At 35.4% G+C, this 19,964-nt stretch overlaps 1 protein-coding gene across 1 annotated transcript in view; it reads right to left on the bottom strand.

The window, feature by feature from the left end:
• Window positions 1-588: 588 nt before the first annotated feature.
• The window catches only part of CENPC (centromere protein C), a gene marked incomplete at both ends in the record, with an annotated part of 65,912 nt that continues 46,536 nt past the window's right edge, over window positions 589-19,964 (bottom strand). Inside the window, 6 exons of the mRNA XM_080697238.1 lie at window positions 589-659; window positions 2,451-2,541; window positions 12,238-12,392; window positions 16,425-16,520; window positions 17,364-17,492; window positions 18,448-18,552. Coding sequence (XP_080553364.1) covers window positions 589-659; window positions 2,451-2,541; window positions 12,238-12,392; window positions 16,425-16,520; window positions 17,364-17,492; window positions 18,448-18,552 — 647 coding nt within the window. The remainder of the gene's footprint in view (window positions 660-2,450; window positions 2,542-12,237; window positions 12,393-16,424; window positions 16,521-17,363; window positions 17,493-18,447; window positions 18,553-19,964) is intronic.

Here is a 19,964-nt window from a genome sequence, read left to right as displayed (position 1 = left end):
AGATTCTAAAAATCAATAATTTAACATTAATATTTGACAAAATTAGTAGTTGATAAAAATTGTCAAATGAACAGATATACTGATTACTTCCTTTCTGGCAAAGATATGTGTATTATTTTTCTTGTGGAAGAATTGATTTTGATATTTTTGTTATTAAAATAATATCAAGTTGGGTGTAGTGGCACATGTTTGTATTCACAATACTTGGGAGGCTGAGAAAGGAAAAGTACAGGTTCGAGGGTAACCTCAGCAACATGTGAGCCCTTGTTTCAAAATAAAAAACAAAATAGATCTGGGGGAACAGTTAAGAGTTAGAATGCCCCGGGTTCAATCCCTGGTACCACATAAAAATAATAACATCAAGAATATGTATATCTAGTATACATATTCATGAGTAAATTAGAAGATACATGCATGTATATGAAATGTCTAATACAGTCTTCACAAAGCTGAATAAAATTTTTATTTTAAAATATCACAAATAATTACAAAAATAAATGTCCCAACTATACAAACTGCTTTATACATAGGCATGTGTAAATGTATATATATATTTACACACACACATATTTAAATTTGTCCCATATTTTATCTCTTTATTTGAGTAAAATGAAGAACACTTTCCTCATTCAGGAGATTTTTGATGTTGTAATAATTACCTAAAAGTAAAAATATAAGACAATACAATTATTTTCATAGTAATCATTTCCTTTGGAGCATTTAATCATCACCTGACAGTATATAACACAAAATAAAAACATTCACCTAACTCAAACTAATTCTTATTTAATTCTATGAACTGAAAGATCTAAGAGTTAACTACCACTTATAGATCCAGACAAGGCTTGAAAAAATACAAAATTTACATCATTCCATTACAAGTGCAGAACTAAATTACACAAGGGTACAGGCAGGGAAAATCTCTTCCTAAAAATCAATATTTATGGAATGTTTATAACTGCTATGGATTTCCCTAAACCAAAAATATATATGTATAAATATAAATGATATAAAATACAGTGTGAAATAAAATCTCAAAATTTAAGAAGGCAAATGTTTTTAATAATAAGGTAGTAAATGACAAGTGAAATATACATGGGCAGCATCACATATGGCAGGTACATTAACATTAAAAACTATTACCAAAAATAAATAATTAAATAAATACTATCACCGTGATTTTCTATATATTTTATAACTGGGTTAATACAAGTATTCAAGTCAACATTGCTAGCACATACTAAGGACTATGTAAACATAGCTTATTATTAGGCTATTATTAGTCTCCCTCCATTAGAATGTAAGTTCCTTAAGTATAAATGTTTTTTCCTGTTCTGTTCATTTATCTCAAATGCTAAGCACAATGCTTGGCTATAGTAAATTTTTATTAATATTTGCTGAAAGAATGAACAAACATACAAATTAAAATATCTATTTCCTATGATTTGCATTCTTCAGTAGCAAATATTTCTGTACTTTTAAAATAATCCCAAACCGGGCGTGGTGGTGAATGTTTGTAAATCCCCACGCTTGGGAGGCGGAGACAGGAGGATCACGCAGGTTCAAAACCAGCCTCACTGGCTTAAAAGACCCTGTTTCCAAATTTAAAAAAATATAAAAAAATAGGTCTGGGAGTGTAGCCTGAGAAGGGCTCCATCCCCAGTACCACAAAAAAAAAAAAAAAAACAACAACAACAACAACAACAAAAAAAAAAAAAACCCACCTATGAACTGGCTACAGATAACACAGGAAAAATAATTTCCCTATCACTTCCCTCCTACCATAAAGTACAACAGTACAATTTATCTTCTAATTTGTATTTTTAAATTTAGCAATCAATTTTTCATTCATTAAGACACTAATAAATGAAAGAAAAATACCTACCAAACTGCTTTGGTATCAATGGTATCAATTATGTTGTAACTTTTGTTTTGGGTTGTTTTTGGTGGTACTGGGGGTGGAACCCAGGAGATTTTCTCCCTCTGGGCTATACTCCCAGACCTATTTTATACTTTATTTGGAAACAGGGTTTCACTAAGTTGCTGAGAGCCTTACTAAGTAGCTGAGGCTGGCTTCGAACCTGTGGGATCTTGTCTCAGCCTCCCAAGCACTGAAATCACAAGCGTGTGCCACCACGCCTGGCTTGTTTTCTTTTATTAAGTACTGGGGATTGAAATCAGGGGCATTCTACCACCAAGATACAACCCAGACCTTTTTATCTTTTATTCTGAAACAGGGTCTTGCTAAGTTTCTGAGGCTGGCCTCAAACCCATGCTCTTTCTGTCTCAGCTTCCCCAATATTGGGATTACAGGCATGAATCGCCATCCGAGCTACTTTGTTTTAACCACTATGGCTTCCATTGTCATGTTGGCATCCATTTTCATGTCTCATATGAGAAACTATAATAGATTCTGTAACAATGTGAAATAAATTTTTAGTTACTCTTACCTGAAGGAATATAGAATGAATCCCCAGTAGTTATTATATAAGGTGTTTCATGTAAGGTACACAAAAGGTCACCAGAGTCAACATAAAAAACCTGTAAAATTAAAAAGAAAAACCTCATTTCAATTGGAACTACATCAATACTCCAAACACTCTTTAAAAAATGTAGTAGGCAAAGTAACTCCCCACAAATGTCCAGGCTCAAATCTCCAGAACCAATAAACATGTTACATTACATGGCAAAAGGGACCTTTATATGGGGACGTTACCTTCAATAATACAAGTGTAAACAATCTATATATGCCCTTAAAAATGAAGATTATTTTTCCCAGATGCAGAAGAGAAATAAGGCAGAAAGAGAAGTGAGAGAAATTAGAAGCATAAAAGCTTTTTCACTAGCCAGGCCTGGTGGGGCACGCTTATAATCCCAGCATTCAGGAGGCTGAGATCAGAGGATCGGGGTTCCCTACTTATTGAGGCCCTCTGTAACTTAGTGAGACACTGTTTCAAAATAAAGAATAAAAAATAGGGTAAGGGGTGTAGTTCAGAGGCTGAATGCCCCTGGGTTCCATCCCTAGATGAGAGAGAGAGAGAGAGAGAGAGAGAGAGAGAGAGAGAGAGAGAGAGAGAGAGAGAGAGAGAGAGAGAGAGAGAGAGAGAGAGAGAGAGAGAGAGAAGAGAAGAGAAGAGAAGAGAAGAGAAGAGAAGAGAAGAGAAGAGAAGAGAAGAGAAGTTAAGTTCACTATTTATGGTAGAAAAGATAAAGGGTAAGCCAAGGAGCATGGGCTATTTCTAATAGCTGAGAATGATACCTAGCCAATAGCCAGGTATCATTCAGTTGAAACCCTCAGTCTTAAAACACATGCTGAATTCTGCCAAAAATATGAATAAAATGAGAAGAAATTATATGCTGATTCACCCTCAGCTTCCGGAATACACCAAACAGCAGAGTATCCACCAAGTTTCTCATATGTCTAACCTACAAAACTGAGATGATAAGAGTATTTTTTAAGCCACTGAATTTGTGGTAATTTGTTAGGTAGCAATAGAAAAATATGAAATTTCTTTTGTTCTTTTTCATTAATTGGCTTATAAAAATCCAGAACCACTGTAAAGGATAATACTTTATTTCATTCATTCATTCATTCATTCATTCATTCATTCATTTAATGTGGTACTGGGGATGAAACCCAAGGGCATTCTACCTCCAAACTATACCCTCAACCCTATTTTTTATTCTTTATTTTGAAAGAGGGTCTCAATGAGGTGCAAAGAAACTCCCTAAGTAGCTGAGGCTGTCTGCAAACCAAGATCCTTCTGTCTCAGCCTCCCAAATGCTGGGATTACAAGCAAGCACCACCACACCTGGCTATTACTTAACTTTAAAAGTAAAAAGTCCAAGTTTTACATCTGTTCTTTTAAAGTTTACAAACTCTGGACAACAAACTATTTAGTCTAAGAGATCAAAGAGAACAACAAAAAGCCAAATCTCCCTTCCTCAAAAAAGGATAGCCACTACTGGGTAGATATCTCATATAAATACACATATATGTATATATGTATGTATGTACATATATATTTATTTATAAACAAATATAGTTCTTAATAAGCATCACAATAAAGTAAAAAGAAGGTAAGATGTATCTTTTAGTCATGTTGACTTTCATAACTTTCAGTCATGTTGGCTTCAAATTTAAACATGGCAAATTTCACAATTTATTTCACATACAGGTAGTACACAGTCAATGATCTATTTGATTAGCAATGAAAATACAGCTTCCACTTTGAGATTCATCCAGTTATAGATTGAATGTTTGTATACTACAAAATTTTTATTTGAATTCCTATCTTCCAGTGTGATAATGGTATTAGAAAGTTGGGCCATAATAGTGGAGCCTTCATGAATGGAATTGGTGCCCTTATAAGTGACATCAGAATTTTCTCAATCTCTCTCCTCTCTTTCTGCTCTGCTCCACATAAAGATATAAAATGACATTCTGCAAACCAGTAAGTGTGCCCTCACTGAACATCAGATCTGTCAACATCTTGATAGTAGATCTCCTTGGCTCCCAAACTATGAAAATTGTTCTTCAAGCCACTCAACTTATGGTATTCTCACAAGAGTCCAAACTAAGACATTCATCAGAAATATTTTGCCAAAAAGAGGACTTCCGGGAAGATGGCGACCGAGAAAAGCGGGGCTTAAGAGTCCCGCTAACAACCAATCTCCATTACCACAAAAAGAGCGCCTTTCATAGCCAGAAATCACCATCACCAGAAAAACAAAAAAAACACCAGGCTCCAGAGAGAAAGCGGACTGAGAACAGAGCTCAGGGCCACAGAGGAGACACACGCGCCCGAGGACGCGGCAGCAGCGCCATACTGCCGGCGGCAGCGGCGAACTCAGTGGACGGCTACAGCAAGCCGAGGTGAGCCGATGCGGAACAGCCAGGCAGGATCTTTCGGCGCAGACAGCATTTAAAGCTCCCAGTGGCTGAGCTCAGCACACACTGCAGGGATTCAGAGTGGAAATCAAAACCAGAGAAGAAAAAATACGCCAGCCTCATGGCCGAGGGCGTGGCAGAGGCGCCATATTGCCACCGGCGGCGGCAGCAACAGTGAATTCACCGAGTCCAGTAGAGCTACATCTACGTACTCAAGAAAAGTGAGTCAAATTGCGGGCCAGAGGAGAAATCCCAGTATTGTGCCTCCTGGGACTTGACCCAGTGAGGGAGTGGTGGTGGCAGAGATATCACACCATAGGAGAGCGTGCAACCTGGCACCCCCCATAGTTTAAAGCAGCCTCTATCGACTCCCTGGGTCGGAGACTCTGTGATACAACCCAGTAAAGGAGTAGTAGGGTCTGAGATAATACAGACTCGAGATCCAGAGCACCTTAAGTGAAGCCATAGTGACCCAAGGGAAGAACCCAGAGAAGGCACAAACCTCCGAAATCATGGGAAAGAGGAATAACACTGAAGTAATGAATGTGCACAACCCCACAACATCAGAATCTGATAAAACTGAAAATCAGAGATTTCTAGAAGATCAAATCAGGAAAATAACTGTAGAAATAATAGAGGTGCTTCGAAAAGAACTCAGAGAGAGCCAAAAAGAGATAAAGGATGCAATTAATGAAGTAAAGGCCTCAATTCAAAGCACAAACAACCGATTAGACCACATGGAGAACAGAATCTCCCTCTTAGAAGATGAGCAATCCAAAAATGAATGCATAGTTTCTAATCTAGAAAAAGATATCCAACAGCAGGAATCTGACATTGAAGAAATATGGGCCCATCTTAAGAGAGCTAACCTAAGAATAATTGGAATAGAGGAGGGAAAAGAAAGTGATACCAAAGGGATCAACAATCTCTTCAAGGAAGTAATAGCAGAAAATTTTCCAAATATAGAGCAAGAGGTTGATACACAGATCCAGGAAACTTATAGAACTCCCTTTAGACAGGATCTGAGAAGAGGATCCCCACGCCATATAATTGTCAAAATGACCAATGTGGAAGCCAAGCAGAGAATCTTAAAGGCAACAAAAACAAAGGGCCAAGTGACATTCAGAGGCAAACCAATTAGAATCACTCCAGACTTCCCAAACCAAGTCATGAGAGCCAGAAGGGCTTGGAGTAACATATTCCAAACTCTGAAAGAAAACAACTTCCAGCCAAAAATTTCCTATCCAGCAAAACTTTCTATCAAATTAGATGGAGAAATAAGAAGCTTCCATGACAAACAGAAACTGAAGGAATTTATGTCTTCAAAACCAGCGCTAGAGAAAATACTCAAAGAGATTAACTACAAAGAAGAAATAGGTAACACTCACCAGAACCAGAGAAACAAGAGTTTCCATCCAACAGACAACTAAGATTGGTTATCTGTGGAGATTCATTATTTATGTTAGTCTTTTACCTATCTCTAAATTGTATTGTTTGCCTTTATTGTTGTTAATTTTTAGGATTTCTAGTTGGAATATTAATATACCTTCAGATATAGCATTTGGAAATATTTTATCCAATTCTATTAGTAACTTTTAACTCTGTTTACATTGTCTTTGGATATACAATATTTTCTTTTATTTTTTAGGGAGTTTGTATACTCTTCTGTTGCCTGTGCCATTGAAATCATATCCAAGAAATCACTGCCAATTTCAATGATGTGAGGTTTTATGACCCAGATTTTCTCCTAAAAGTTTATAGTCTTAAGATTTATATTTAGGTCTTTTATCTAGTTTGAGTTAATACTTGTATGTGGGATTAGGTAAGGGTCCAATTTTATTCTTTTCCATGTAATTATTATTTTTCAACAATATTTAGTTAAAAGATTATTATTTCCACCACCAAATCTTCGTGGAAACCTTGTCAAAAATAACTTGACAATATAGGGAAGAAGGTAGCTCTAGGCTTGTATTTAACTCCAATGGTCTATATATCTGCCTTTAGAACAGTACTACACTGTTTCAATTATTGTAGCTTTATATGGTTTGAAATCAGAAAATATACATCTTCTAGCTTTGTTTTTGCTTCGAGATTGTTTTGGGTATCTAGAGTCCATATTCCATATTAGGATAGATTTTTTTCTGAAAAATAAATATATAAATATATGATTGTTTCACCTAAAAAAAATATTCTCTGGTAAGAAAGAAAGCAAAAAGAAATATTGAAATGTTATCTTTAAGTCATCAAAAGCTTGGTATCAGACAAATGAAACTGTTATGTGAGATTATCATTTTTAAGTTTGGATAAATTGCTATAATACTAAATGTCAACCACTAAGCCAAGCATGGGAGGGAGGGATGGGGAGAGAATGGGGTGGGGATTGGGTGGGGGCTGACTGGGCGATGTGTGCATGTATGTCTACAAAAGTTTGTATCCCACTATGATATATGAATACAGTGCACCAATAAAATAAAATTAAAAAAAAAAAGAAATATTTTGCCAAAAAGAAAAAATAAAATAAAGAGAATATTTTGCCTTAATTATTTCTCCTCAGATTTTGTTGTTTTACTACTTTGTAAAATGAGTCTAAATTATAAGAATAATAGCAGTGATAGAGAATTTACTCTATGTCAAGCACTATTCTAAGCATTGCATTTCTAGTCATTTAAATGTGCCTACTAATGAGATAGGTACTAGTCTAATAGCTTTTCTAAGATGAAGAAACTAAGGTACAGAGAGGTTAAGTAATTTTCAAAGGCCACTGTGTAAATGACAAAGATGGAATTTGAATTCAGTCAGTCACCCCTGCTCAAAAATACATGATCATAATTGTTATAATACGCTGCCTCCTGAAATGAAAAAAATTCCCTTAAGTGTTTTAAAGGTATTTTTATAACTGAATTAAACAACAACAACAACAACAACAAAATCTATCGTAAAGAAGATTTGAATCATTGAAAAAGACAAAAAGTTAACACCAGAAAGTCAGGCATTGATTTCTAGGTGCTTTTTCCTAATCTACTCAGATTGGCTCTCTAAACACACCTCTTCTCATTTCTGTCAACAATTTAAAAATATATATATTATTAGAAAATGGAAAATAGACCTAAAGAGTTATTTCTCACACAAAAAAAGATAAATGGCTAAGAGGCAAATGAACAAAATGCTGAAAATTCTTAATCATCAAGGCAATGGCAATCACAACCATAATGGGATTAATGTTTCATGCCAGAAAAAGTGGCTATTATCAAAAAGACTACATCCAGAAAACATTTCCACTCAGGACATTCCACAAAAAATAAAATTAACCAAGTTAGTAAAAGACCTCTACAAAAAATGATAAAACAAAATGGCCATTCTTCCTACAGATTCAATGCAATACACATTAAATTACCAAGGTTATTCCTCAAAGACATAGAAAAATCAAGCTTTAAGTTAATTTGGAACAACAACAAAAAAAAATCTGAATAGCCAAAGTAGTTCTCAGCAACAGAAACTATGCAGGAAGAATCATAATACCTGACTTTAAACTATACTATGAAACCATAGTAATAAAAACAGCATGGTACTGGCACAAAAACAGATACATAGACCAATGGAGCAGAATAGAAGACTCGGAAACAAATCCACACACATACAGCCAATTGATGTTTGACAAAGGGGCAAAAACATACACTGGAAAAAAGACTCTTCAACAAATGGTGTTGGCAAAATTGGTTAATCATATGCTGAAAAATGGAAATAAACCCCCCTTTCTCACCCCACACAAGAGGAAATTCAAGATGGATCAAAGACCTGGAAATTAAACCAGAGACCTTGAAGCTCCTTGAAGAAGGCATAGGTGCAACACTGCAAAACACAGAGGCAAAGGTAAAAAAACCTTTCTCAACAAAACCCCAAAGTCACAATAACTAAAAGGTGGATCAATACATGGGATTGCATTAAACTGAAGAGCTTCTGTAAAGCAAAAAAAACTATCAAGAACCTCAACTGAGTGTCAGAAATAGGAGAAAAACTTTGCAACTATTTCTCCGGTAGAGGACTAATATCTCAAATACACAGAGAACTCAAGAAACTCAGTGCTAAGAAAACAACCCAATTTAAAAAATGGGCAAGTGAACCAAATAGATACTTCACAAAAGAAGAAATTCAAATGGCCAATAAATTACTTCATTTAAAGGGAAATTAATGGAACTGGAGAAGATTATGCTAAGTGAGATTGGTCAGTCACTAAAAGTAAAATATCAAATGTTCTCCCTAAGATACAGAAGCAAGGGAGAAAATGAGTCATAGGAGGAACTCTAGACAAAGGAGAAACTATAGATGAGCAAATAAGGCAACCTGAGGGAGATGGGAGGGGGGAAGAGGGAAATTCTCTAACGTACAAGACATACATTCACAAATATATCAAAGTCAATCACTACACCAAACATGAGAAGGATGGAGAGAGTGGAAGGGAATTGGGTAGGGGCTACCATCTTGTACTCCATTAAGATATATATAATTTTTGCTCTTATGTATAAAAAATAAATTTAATAAAAAAAGCATGAGACAATTGTGTTGTAAAAAGATTTTTGAAACACATAGAAATACAAGAATGATAAACTCCTATGAATACCTAACACCAACAACCTGCCCAATTCAGAGTCTCTCTACTTTTATTTCTTATTTTTAAGCAAATTCCTTTTATAAATATTTTATGTATACTTAAAAATTAAATATTTTAATATCAAATAAACAGTCAATATTCAACACTCTAATTTGTCTTTTCCAAGTCCTATTTTCGGCGGGTCGTGATGGCACACACTTGTAACCCCAGCACTTGGGAGGCTGAGGCAGGAGGATCGCATAGGTTCAAAGCCAGCCTCAGCTACTTAGTGAGGTTCTCAGCAACTTAGTGAGACCCTGTTTTCAAATAAATTATAAAAAATTAGATCTGGAGATGTAGCCCAGAGGTATAATGCCTCTGGGTTCCATCCCCAGTGCTGCAAAAATAAATAAATAAATAAATAAATAAATAAATAAATAAGTCCTATTTTCAAAGGTTTATTTATATTAGAATCCAAGTGAGGCTGGGCATGGTGGTGCACGCTTGTAATCCTTGGAAGGCAGAAACAGGAGGATCGCGCTGGTTTGGAGCCATCCTCATTGGCTTAAGAGACCCTGTTTCCAAATAAAAAAATATAAAATAGGTCTGGGAGTATAGCCCAGAGGTAGAAGGGCTTCCAGGAACCCCAGTACCCCAGTACCACCAAAAAAAAAAAAAAAAAAAAAAAAAAGAAGAAGAAAAAGAATCCAAGTAAGAACCACATGAGGGATTGCTTAAACCTTTCAATAAATTCAAATGGCCTCAATCAGGGGTGTTTTTTTTCCCTCAGAAGAAAACAGACAGTGGATGGAGACCAGGAAAGCTTCTATATAATCCATACTGAATAGAAGAGTTCCCACACAACAAAAAATTTTCCAGTGCAAAATGTCAATAGTGCTGTGGTTGAGAAATCCTGATATATACGTTCTACCTGGTTCGTTTTATTCCTTCTTATTGAAGAAGTCAAACAATTTATGAAAATCTTCACACACTTGGATTTTGCTGATTATATATGTAGTATTTTAAAAAGTTCAGCCATCCTTTAATTTCCTATAAACTGGTGATTTGGTCTAAAGACCTGATTCCTTTCAGGTTTTACTTTAAGTGTTTTAAAGGCAGAAGAAAAGGAAAGACTATTTCTTAATGTTATATTTTCCCATCAGGAAGCATATGTCTGGCTGTGTTCTTCTGAGATGTTAACAGCCCCTGAAGCTAGATGCCTTGATTCAATAGTTTATCTGGAGTTGTACAATGGTAATATTTATTTTTGGTACTGGAGATTAAACCCAGGGGCCTTATTCTACATTGAAGCTACAATCCCAACACTTTTAATTTTTAAAATAGGGTCTCAAAAGATTGCTGAAATTCTTGCTAAGTTGTTAAGGCTTGCCTCAAACCTGTGATCCTTCTGTTTCAGCATTCCAAGTACTGGAACTACAGGTGTAAACCATCATGCCTGGCTTTAGCTAACTTTTTAAGATGTTCAGTACAGTGCCTAAAAGTGTTATATCTTAGAGTAGTTTATCCCATTATTAATTCAAAATAAAAAATATAGCCATTTTCTTCCTGTAGCACACTTCATTTCTACTTTTGCAGCAAAAGTCAATACTATAATAAATACCTATTATAACCTTTCCTCTTACTTTTAAATTACCACTTTAGGAAAAATATCTCTAGAAATGACACTGATAGGTTACAAATTATGAGTATTTTTCTGATAATTTCTACTAACTCAGTGATGATGAATCGTAATGTTTATAAATTTGGCTCCTTCTAAATATTAACCAGGTTAAATATTTTCAAATATTTATTATTCAAGTTTCCTTGAAATTCTTTAATATAAATTCAAGGATGTGATTTTTTTTGTCCATTGTGAGATTATAATGTCAATAAAAGTTATTTTGAATGTGCTACTTCTATAACTCATGATTTCACAAAATCCTAAAATGATATCCCTTAGTTGTTTATTTTTTAAATTTTTGTACTGGGGATTGAACCCAGGGGTTCAATCTCCTAGCTACACCCCCAGTCAAATTTTATGTTTTGTTTTATAACAGGGTCTTTCTAGGTTGCTGAGAGTCTCACTAAGTTGCTGAGGCTGTCCATGAACCTGTCTCAGCCTCCTGAGTATTGGGATTATAGTTTTGTACCAATGTTGCAGAAGTATGTCTTCAATAGGATAAAAAAGGGAAAAAAGACTGAGTGACTAATTTACTTTGAATCTCATTATAACTTTAGTCAGTGTTGTATATAATAGTGTCTTACTTAGTACTTATTGAAGCAGCTACCTCATAATCATGAGTCTACTGCTAGCTAGTTAAGTAATTTGTGAAGTCTTTTATTCCTCAAATACAAGATCAGAGAAACATGACACTTAATCTAATACCCCCAGCTATAAAATTCTAATGATTTGTTTTTTGTTTTGGGGGTTGTTGTGTGGGTCTGGGGATGGAACCCAGAGGCACTTGACCTCCAAGCTACACCTCCTGCCCTATTTTTTTAATTCTTTATTTTGAAACAGGGTCTGTCTCACTAAGTTGTGGAGGGCCTCACTAAGTAGCTGAGGCTGTCCATGAACAAATAAATCTTCCAGTCTCAGCCTCCTGAATGCTGGGATTATAAGCATGAACCACCATGCCTGGCTATGATTTGCTTTTTGTAAACCTATACTTTAGGACTCTTAAGAAAGACCATTTTTTTAAAATCTTCAAACCTCAAGTACAATGATAATGCATAGAATAGAAAAAAATATACTTACCAATATGTCTTGGCCAACATGCTGCTTTCCCTTTTCTTCATTAGGTCCTAATACCAACTTCCCAGTAGAAAAAAAAGGTGTATCTAATGTCTTATATACTTTTAACTCACCATGCTCAACAAAAAATTGATATGTATCTCGTGGCCTTATAAGATCTAAGGAAAAAAACAGTATAAATATAAAGCAAAAGCAATGATAATTATCCAATGAAATAACATGTTATAGCCATATGTTAATAAAGAATTATTTCTAGTTATGAAACCTGCCTTAAAGACAGAAATGATTATGACCATTGATTCTAGAGTTAGAAAAATCAGAGGTCAAATCTTAACCTGTCTTATAAAGTGTATGACCTTATGCAAATTACTTAAGCTCTCTTTTTCTGTGCCTCAATTTATTTTTCTATCTGTATTAAAGAATTGCTGTGACTATCAAAGAGTTAATGTGTACAAACTAATTGACAGCACTGTATTGACACAAATTAAGTCTTAGCTTAATAGTAATAATGGTATTATTATTTCTATTGTGACTAAGAAAGAAAATAAAATTTAAAAGAAATTAGTGACTATGTTAGAGTTAGATACAGGATGTCCCCTAAAGAGCTCACTTATTAATATTCAGGGTTTGATACAGTTAAGCCATGAGAGTTTTAATCTCAGCAGTGAGTGGCTAAATCTATTGCAATGCTGGGTGGTAGCCTCAAATGTTAGGGTGTACTTGAAGAAGTGGGTCCCTACAATTGCTGCTTTGGTTATATGTGGTTCCTACTTCCCTTGCTCATTATTTCCTGTTTCAATGATGTGAGAACAAAGACTTGCTTTCTCCCTCTCTCTCCAACCTGCCACCATGCCCTGAGATCTCTTCCCCAGGCTCACATGGAATGAACCCAAAACCATGAACAAATAAATCTTCCTTTTTCTAAGTTGTATGGTCGGGCTTTGAATTATAGCTGTGAGAATGCTAAGTAACACAGAAATTGATAGCAGGGAAGTGGGGTTATTGCTATATATCTGTCTGACCATGTGTTTCATTTGTCTTTGAAAATGGTTTGAGAAAGAAAATTGGAAAAGCCAGAAAGTTGTTAGAAAGGCTACAAAAGTTAGAGACTGTGCTCAGAAGATTCTGGAGGGCAAAAAGGACTCAACAGAAAAATCTGGTAGAGGTCGCATGTGTTACATTTTGGCAAAGAGCTTACCAACATTTTGCCCATGACCTGAAACTTTGTGTAGAGGCAGAATTTAAACACAATAAGCTAATTAAACTGGCAGAGGAAATCTCAAAACAGCAAAATATCCAAACTGCAATAAGAATATTGATATCCACTTTCATTAAACTGTACACCCAATTTTGGGATTGGAAAGCAAAGCAGAGAGACTTCATAGACTCCAGAAGTTTGGCCAGAAAAGCACATATAAACCTGGGGCCCAGGAAGATGGTGCTATGATAGAAAGATGTCTGAAGGGAGATTAAATGTTTTGCATAGAAACAATAAAAGGAATGGGGCCTTGCTGGAGGCAGGCCCCACACCACCTATCACAGGGTCAGATTCTGGAACGGCATTGATGGAGGTGGCAGATGGAGTTGGGCCAGAGGTGGCCCAGATGAAGCTGGTGCCAGCAGCAGCCTGAATGGATGTGGGTCCAGCTGTGGTCTGGATGGAAAGGCCCTGATGGCAAGGATTAAAGAAGGTATGATTACCTTTACTGTTGGTGGTCCATCTCGGTGCTATACAGGTTCCCCCCCACATATATCAAATGAAGCCAGGCAACGTGTGACAGGCCCAAGTGGAGCAATTTGTAAAGCTCTGAGGGTGAGGCCCAAGTTAAAAAAACAAAAAACAAAAACCCTGAGATTTAGAAATGCCAGAAACATGGAACTGCAAAAAAGAAAAGGCTGCAAGCCATGAGGCCAGGCTGATCCAGTAAGCCACCCACTGCAATCAAGCAGGCCACAGGGGTGGGCCACCAAGGCCATTTGAATGACCTATCTCACAACCCCGTACCCTGGATGCCAGAAATGGAACTACAAGGTCAAATGTTTGCCCTGCTGTATTTCCATATTGTTTTGGTCCCATTCCTTCTTTCTATGGCCCTGTTCCTCCCTTTGGGAATGTAAATGTACTCTTTGACATTGTATATTAGATGCATGTAACTTCCTTTTTATTTTGATCTTTGTTGTCTTTTACAAGGACTTAGGAGTCTTAGAGGAGACTAAATTCTGGGACTTTTTTGAGAGATGCTGAAACTGTTAAGACTATGGGAGCTCTTAGAGGTGTACTAAATGCATTTTGCCTTCTGAACTGGGCATAACGTCTTCACGGGCCAGGGACAGAATGTTATAGTCAGTCCCCTAAAGAGCTCATTTATTAATATTACAGTTGATACAATAAGTCATGAAAGTTGTAATCTCATCAATGGATACAGACGGTAGCCTAAGCTGGTAAGGCATTGCTAGAGAAGATGGGTGCCTGGGACTGCAACCTTGAAGATTATATATGGTCTCCTGCTCTTTCTCTTGTTTCTAGTTTCCATGATGTGAGCACGAGCCTTGCTCTTTCCCTCTCTCTGCTTCCCATGGCCATGCCCTGAGATCTGTGGTCACTGGCTATACCAAGACTGAACCTAAATAAATGAATAAATAAATAAATAAACAAATCTTCCTTCCCCTTCAAAGGTCAGGCCTTTTAAGTACAGCTGTGAGAATGCTAACGAATACAGTGTATCTTTAAAACTTTAATATAGCCCAAAATATAAATGTACCATCACCATGACAATAAATTACATTTGGCTCACTTAACTGATAATTAAATAAAAAGACTTAATTTTAATTATCAGATAAAGGCTAAAAGAAACCAAAATTCTGTTCCTCACACATTATTTTCTCACTTTCAAAACATTTTACTTATAAAATTTTTTTTTACTTACAAACTTCATTTGCATATATAATTAAGTCTTAATTCATCAGGTTCTGGTTTAATTTCTCTGGATACCTGAGAGTATCAGTATCACAGAATATAGCCTACAGAAATGAAGATTTATGAAATAGACAAAAAGTGAACTTTTCTAACAATAGTGTACAGCAATAATGTTTACACTAAAGAAAACTCTCTTGTATTATCTCTGTTATCAAATAAAAAAATCTCAATATAGAAATAATTCAGCTAAGATGTTAACCTAAGATATCAAACAGAACCCATTTCATAGCCAAAACTGCAAGTGGGAATATCACCACAGCCTTCCTAGTATGATCTGCTGGTCTCTATGACTTGGGACAAATAGCACTAGGTACTGACTAGTATAGTACAGTCCTAATACATATTTAAATTTTTTCTACATATAAATATTACCTGATTGGTTAAATAACTGAGTATTCTCTAAATTCCTACCCCATTCTAACATATCCCTTAGAACCTCCTATGGTCTCCCAGAAAACAAATGATTCATTCCTATGAGATGTTTCTAAGACCCTGTGCCTGCCAAGGCTGGTATTTATTTATTTTTTTTATTTTTATTTATTTATTTTTTTGTGTGTGTGGTACTGGGGATGGAACACAGGGGCTTTCTACCTCTGGGCTACACTCCCAGACCTATTTTATATTTTATTTGGAAACAGGGTCTCTTAAGCCAGCTGAGGCTGGCTTCGAACCTGTGCGATCCTCCTGTCTCAGCCTCCCAAGCGTGGGGATTACAAGCATGCACCACCATGCCCGGCTCAAGGCTGGTATTTATATGGTTGACTGATGCCCTTGAGAGTCAGCCTCAAAAGTATTTATATAACACGTACCATCATTGGCATCCATCGTCCCAAAAGAGTGCCTGTGCTGTGCCCACAATTCCTGCCTCTACATACAATAAAAGTGTACCCTGGGGTCCACTAGCTTACTTGTTATAATTCCCCATAAATAACCCCTTCCCTCATGTGTTCTGGACCCTCCTAGAGGGAAACAACCCTCCTGACAGCAGTGGTAGCACTTGTATTCCAGAGGACAAATGCTTGAAACTATGTAAGTCCCTGGAGGCAGTCTGTAATCAATGCTGACCCAGAGTTGTTCCCACCAAAGTTGTTTATTGAAATTGGACTTTGCTGAAAGAACTGGGAAGAGAAAGCATGCAGATTGATCAGTAAGCCAACAGTTTGTTCTTACTTATTGTTACATTAAGTGTTTTCCATATAATTCCTAATCTTACCCATGAGAACAATCTCCCTTGTTTCTGGGTCCTTTACCCATGTTGGCTGCAAAGGATCTCCTAGAGGTATATCCAGATTTACCACTAATCTCTTCTCTGCAAAAGAAATAACATTGAAATACAAACCTGTTACTTAAAACTCTTCTCAATTATAAAAAATCCCAGTATAAAATATACCTATAGAACAAGTTGTAAATGAAAACTGTCAGAGAAGTAACAATCTCTCCCTGTTTATAAATGGCCACTCTAATAACAAAAAATAAAATAAAAAAACCCACAATTATTTAATATAGAAGCACTCCCTAAGCTTATTTTCTGTAAGGACATTATGACATCAACTCTTAAAACTCTTTATCATCAAAAATTAAATGATGTTCTGAGTGTTCCCTAAGAAAGCTGGAATATTGTAATACACTTTAGAAATAATTCATTAAAATGTTTATTGTATATATAGTTTGGGCACAGATAAAGTAACCTTCATCTGACTAGGTAATTTACTCATGAAGATGTTTTATACTATGCTGTCCATGAGTTTTTTAAAGAATAAAATTAATTTACTTTAATCTGGGAAAAGAGGAACAATAAAAAACAAATTTTACCTGTAGCACTATATCTGAAGCTTTTAGAGGTAAATTTTAAATTTAGTAAAGAGCATCTTCTCAAAGTATTATTATTTAAAATAAAATCTGGCTAGGTATGGTGGCACATTCCTGTAATCTGCATACTTGGGAGGCTGAGACAGAAGGATCACAGGTTCAAAGACAGCCTCCACAACATAGCAAGGCCTTCCACACTTAGTGAGACCCTATTTCAAAATAAAAAATAAAATAGGGTTGGGGATATAACTCAGAGGTAGAATGCCCCTGGGTTCTATCCCCAATAACCACAAATATAGATATGTAAATAAAATCTAAGTTACTTTCAGCAATAAGTTCATACTTCTTTCATCATTATCAAGACAGATCCTTTTCCTATTAGTTATTTTGTTGACTTTTCCCATGTTTCCTTTTGTCTTCTGTTTAGATGATACTGTGTCTGGTGATAGTATTCCACCAATCACAAATCCTCCTAAAATTTAACAACAAAGAAAGATAAAATATACCAGGGAAAGAGAGAAGCTTGAAACAAAACTCTTTAAATATGATGCATTTCCTTTCGAAGCAGCAAAAAAAATATTTGTTACTACATTCTATAGCTAATAGTTCAAATAGCATAAACACTAACGAATTATACTTGTACCTCTATCATCCTTAATCTAGAAACACTGATTAACCATGACTGAATGATATCTTGCTTGCTTGAAGTCAATAATTATCAGTGGAGGGTTAAAAAAAAAAAAAAAAAAGAGCCAGGCATGGTGGTGCACGCTTGTAATCCCCGCGCTTGGAAGGAGGCAGGAGGATCACGCAGGTTCAAAGCCAGCAGCGCTGGCTTAAGAGACCCTGTTTCCCAATAAAATTATAAAAAATAGGTCTGGGAGTGTAGCCCGGAGGTAAAAGGGCTTCCAGGAACCCCAGTACCACAAAAAAATAATAATAATAAAAAAGAGCAGAAACTAGCAATGAACAAGAAGTAGTAGGCCACTATGTCTTTTGACTTAGCTATATCCATCAAAGTAGAAAATAAATAATATTACACTAAATGTCTTTGCCCAGCTTCTTATCATTCTATAGAGAAATATTATAAGAAAATGCTTAAGAATAATGGGAAATATTTATGTTACTAGTGATAATTTTTTTATGTTCTAATCCAATGCCTCATTCTATGCAATTAGGAACCTTGTCAGATAATATTAAAATAACATTATACAAAGCCACACAGTCAAATAACTACCAAAGAGGAAAAATAATGAACATTTCTATAGTCACCTGACAAATATGTATTTGAATACTATAATCACATTTTGAGGGGTGATGATTAAAGTAATATGTATATATGGTAGGACAGTGCTTGGCACATGGTAAACATAAGTTATGTTTATCGTTACTTTATCAACAAATATACTGTATAAGTAAGATTTTACCTGATGGTGTCTCCTGATAATTTATTCGCTCCCCTCGCCAATATTCCAAAGGTTTCAAACGTATTCTCTTGGTTCTGCGAACATTTGGTGTGTTGGAAGGCAATACTGTAAAAAAATGTCAGATAAAAATAAACACTTAGGTGGATGACAATATGTAGTATAAAAATTCCTATTACCTTTTAGAACATGACATGAATGCTTCTAGACAAAAACTAGAAGAAATTTTAAGATATATTTGTGCTTAATAAGAAAAGGCAATAATAATAAAGACCTCTGAATTGCCAAAGACATCTTTACAATGTTAAAGATATGCTCATCTTACCTGAACAATGTTAAAATTATATATTAAAGAGTTTCTTGGCTATATTAAGTTTGTATGTCCTTATCTATTTTTTTGTTGTTGTTTGGTAGAGTATCAAATTCTTTTCTCTTTTCTTTTCTTTTTTTTTTTTTTTTGTGGTACTGGGAATTGAACGCAAAGGCATTCTATCTTCAATTTATATATCCCAGCCTGATTTTATTTCTTATTTGGAAGCAGGGTCTTGCTAAGTTGATAAGTCTCACTACTTGCTGAGGCTGTCCTCAAACCTACAATCATCCTAACTCAAGCTCCCAAGTACAGGGATTACAGGCATGTGCCATCATGCCAGGCTACAGCTATCAAATTCTAAAAGTGATTTATTAAAATCTCCATTCTAATTGTATTGCTTAAATAAAAATTCTTTTTTCTATTCATTCTCATCATGCATGTTAGTTGCTAGGTTGCTTGGCACATTACAGTTTATGGTTTTTCTATCTTCTTAAATTACCCACTTTATCATATGCCCTTCCTTATCACATTTATCAGTTTTAACATCAACTACTATTTGCTTAATATTAAAATGACACTAATAATTTTTTGGAAGGGTTATATTGGCCTATTAGCCTATGCCATTCTTTCGCATTTTTTAAAACCTGTTATTTTTATAAAGTTATAGACTGGTTTGTATTATTTAACCAAATCAAACAGGACCTAATTTATTGCAGAAATTTAATCCATTCACATTTATTCAGTCTAACAATATATTTCCCTTTATTCCTTCTATTCCACTTCATATTTACTAGTTATTATACAACAATGTGTCTTCTTTCTCTTGATTTTTATTGGTTTGATTGACCATTTCTTTTTTCCTTCTTCCCTTAAACTTCAAGGAATTGCTGTGCTATTTTTCACTCTAAAAATAGTTATCTTTCCATCCCAGACACTCAAAAGTCAAATTCTCTTTTCCTATAATTATATCAAAATTATATCCCTGGGGCTAGAAGTGTAGTTTGGTGGTAGAGCACTTGCTTAGCAGGTGCAAGGCCCTGGGTTCAATCTCCAGCACCACAAGAAAGAAAAAGAAAAAGAAAAAGAAAAAGAAAAAGAAAAAGAAAAAGAAAAAGAAAAAGAAAAAGAGAGAGAGAAATTCCTTAATCAAAGTTCCCATCTTTTCCCTTTTCCCATTCAGTAAAATGAAACTTTTACTTCTATTATC

This window comes from Muscardinus avellanarius, assembly GCF_963383645.1.
Source record: "Muscardinus avellanarius genome assembly, chromosome: 6".
Lineage (NCBI taxonomy): Eukaryota > Metazoa > Chordata > Mammalia > Rodentia > Gliridae > Muscardinus > Muscardinus avellanarius.
Note: the sequence above shows the minus strand (reverse complement) of the source record. Positions and strands in the feature narration are given on the sequence as shown.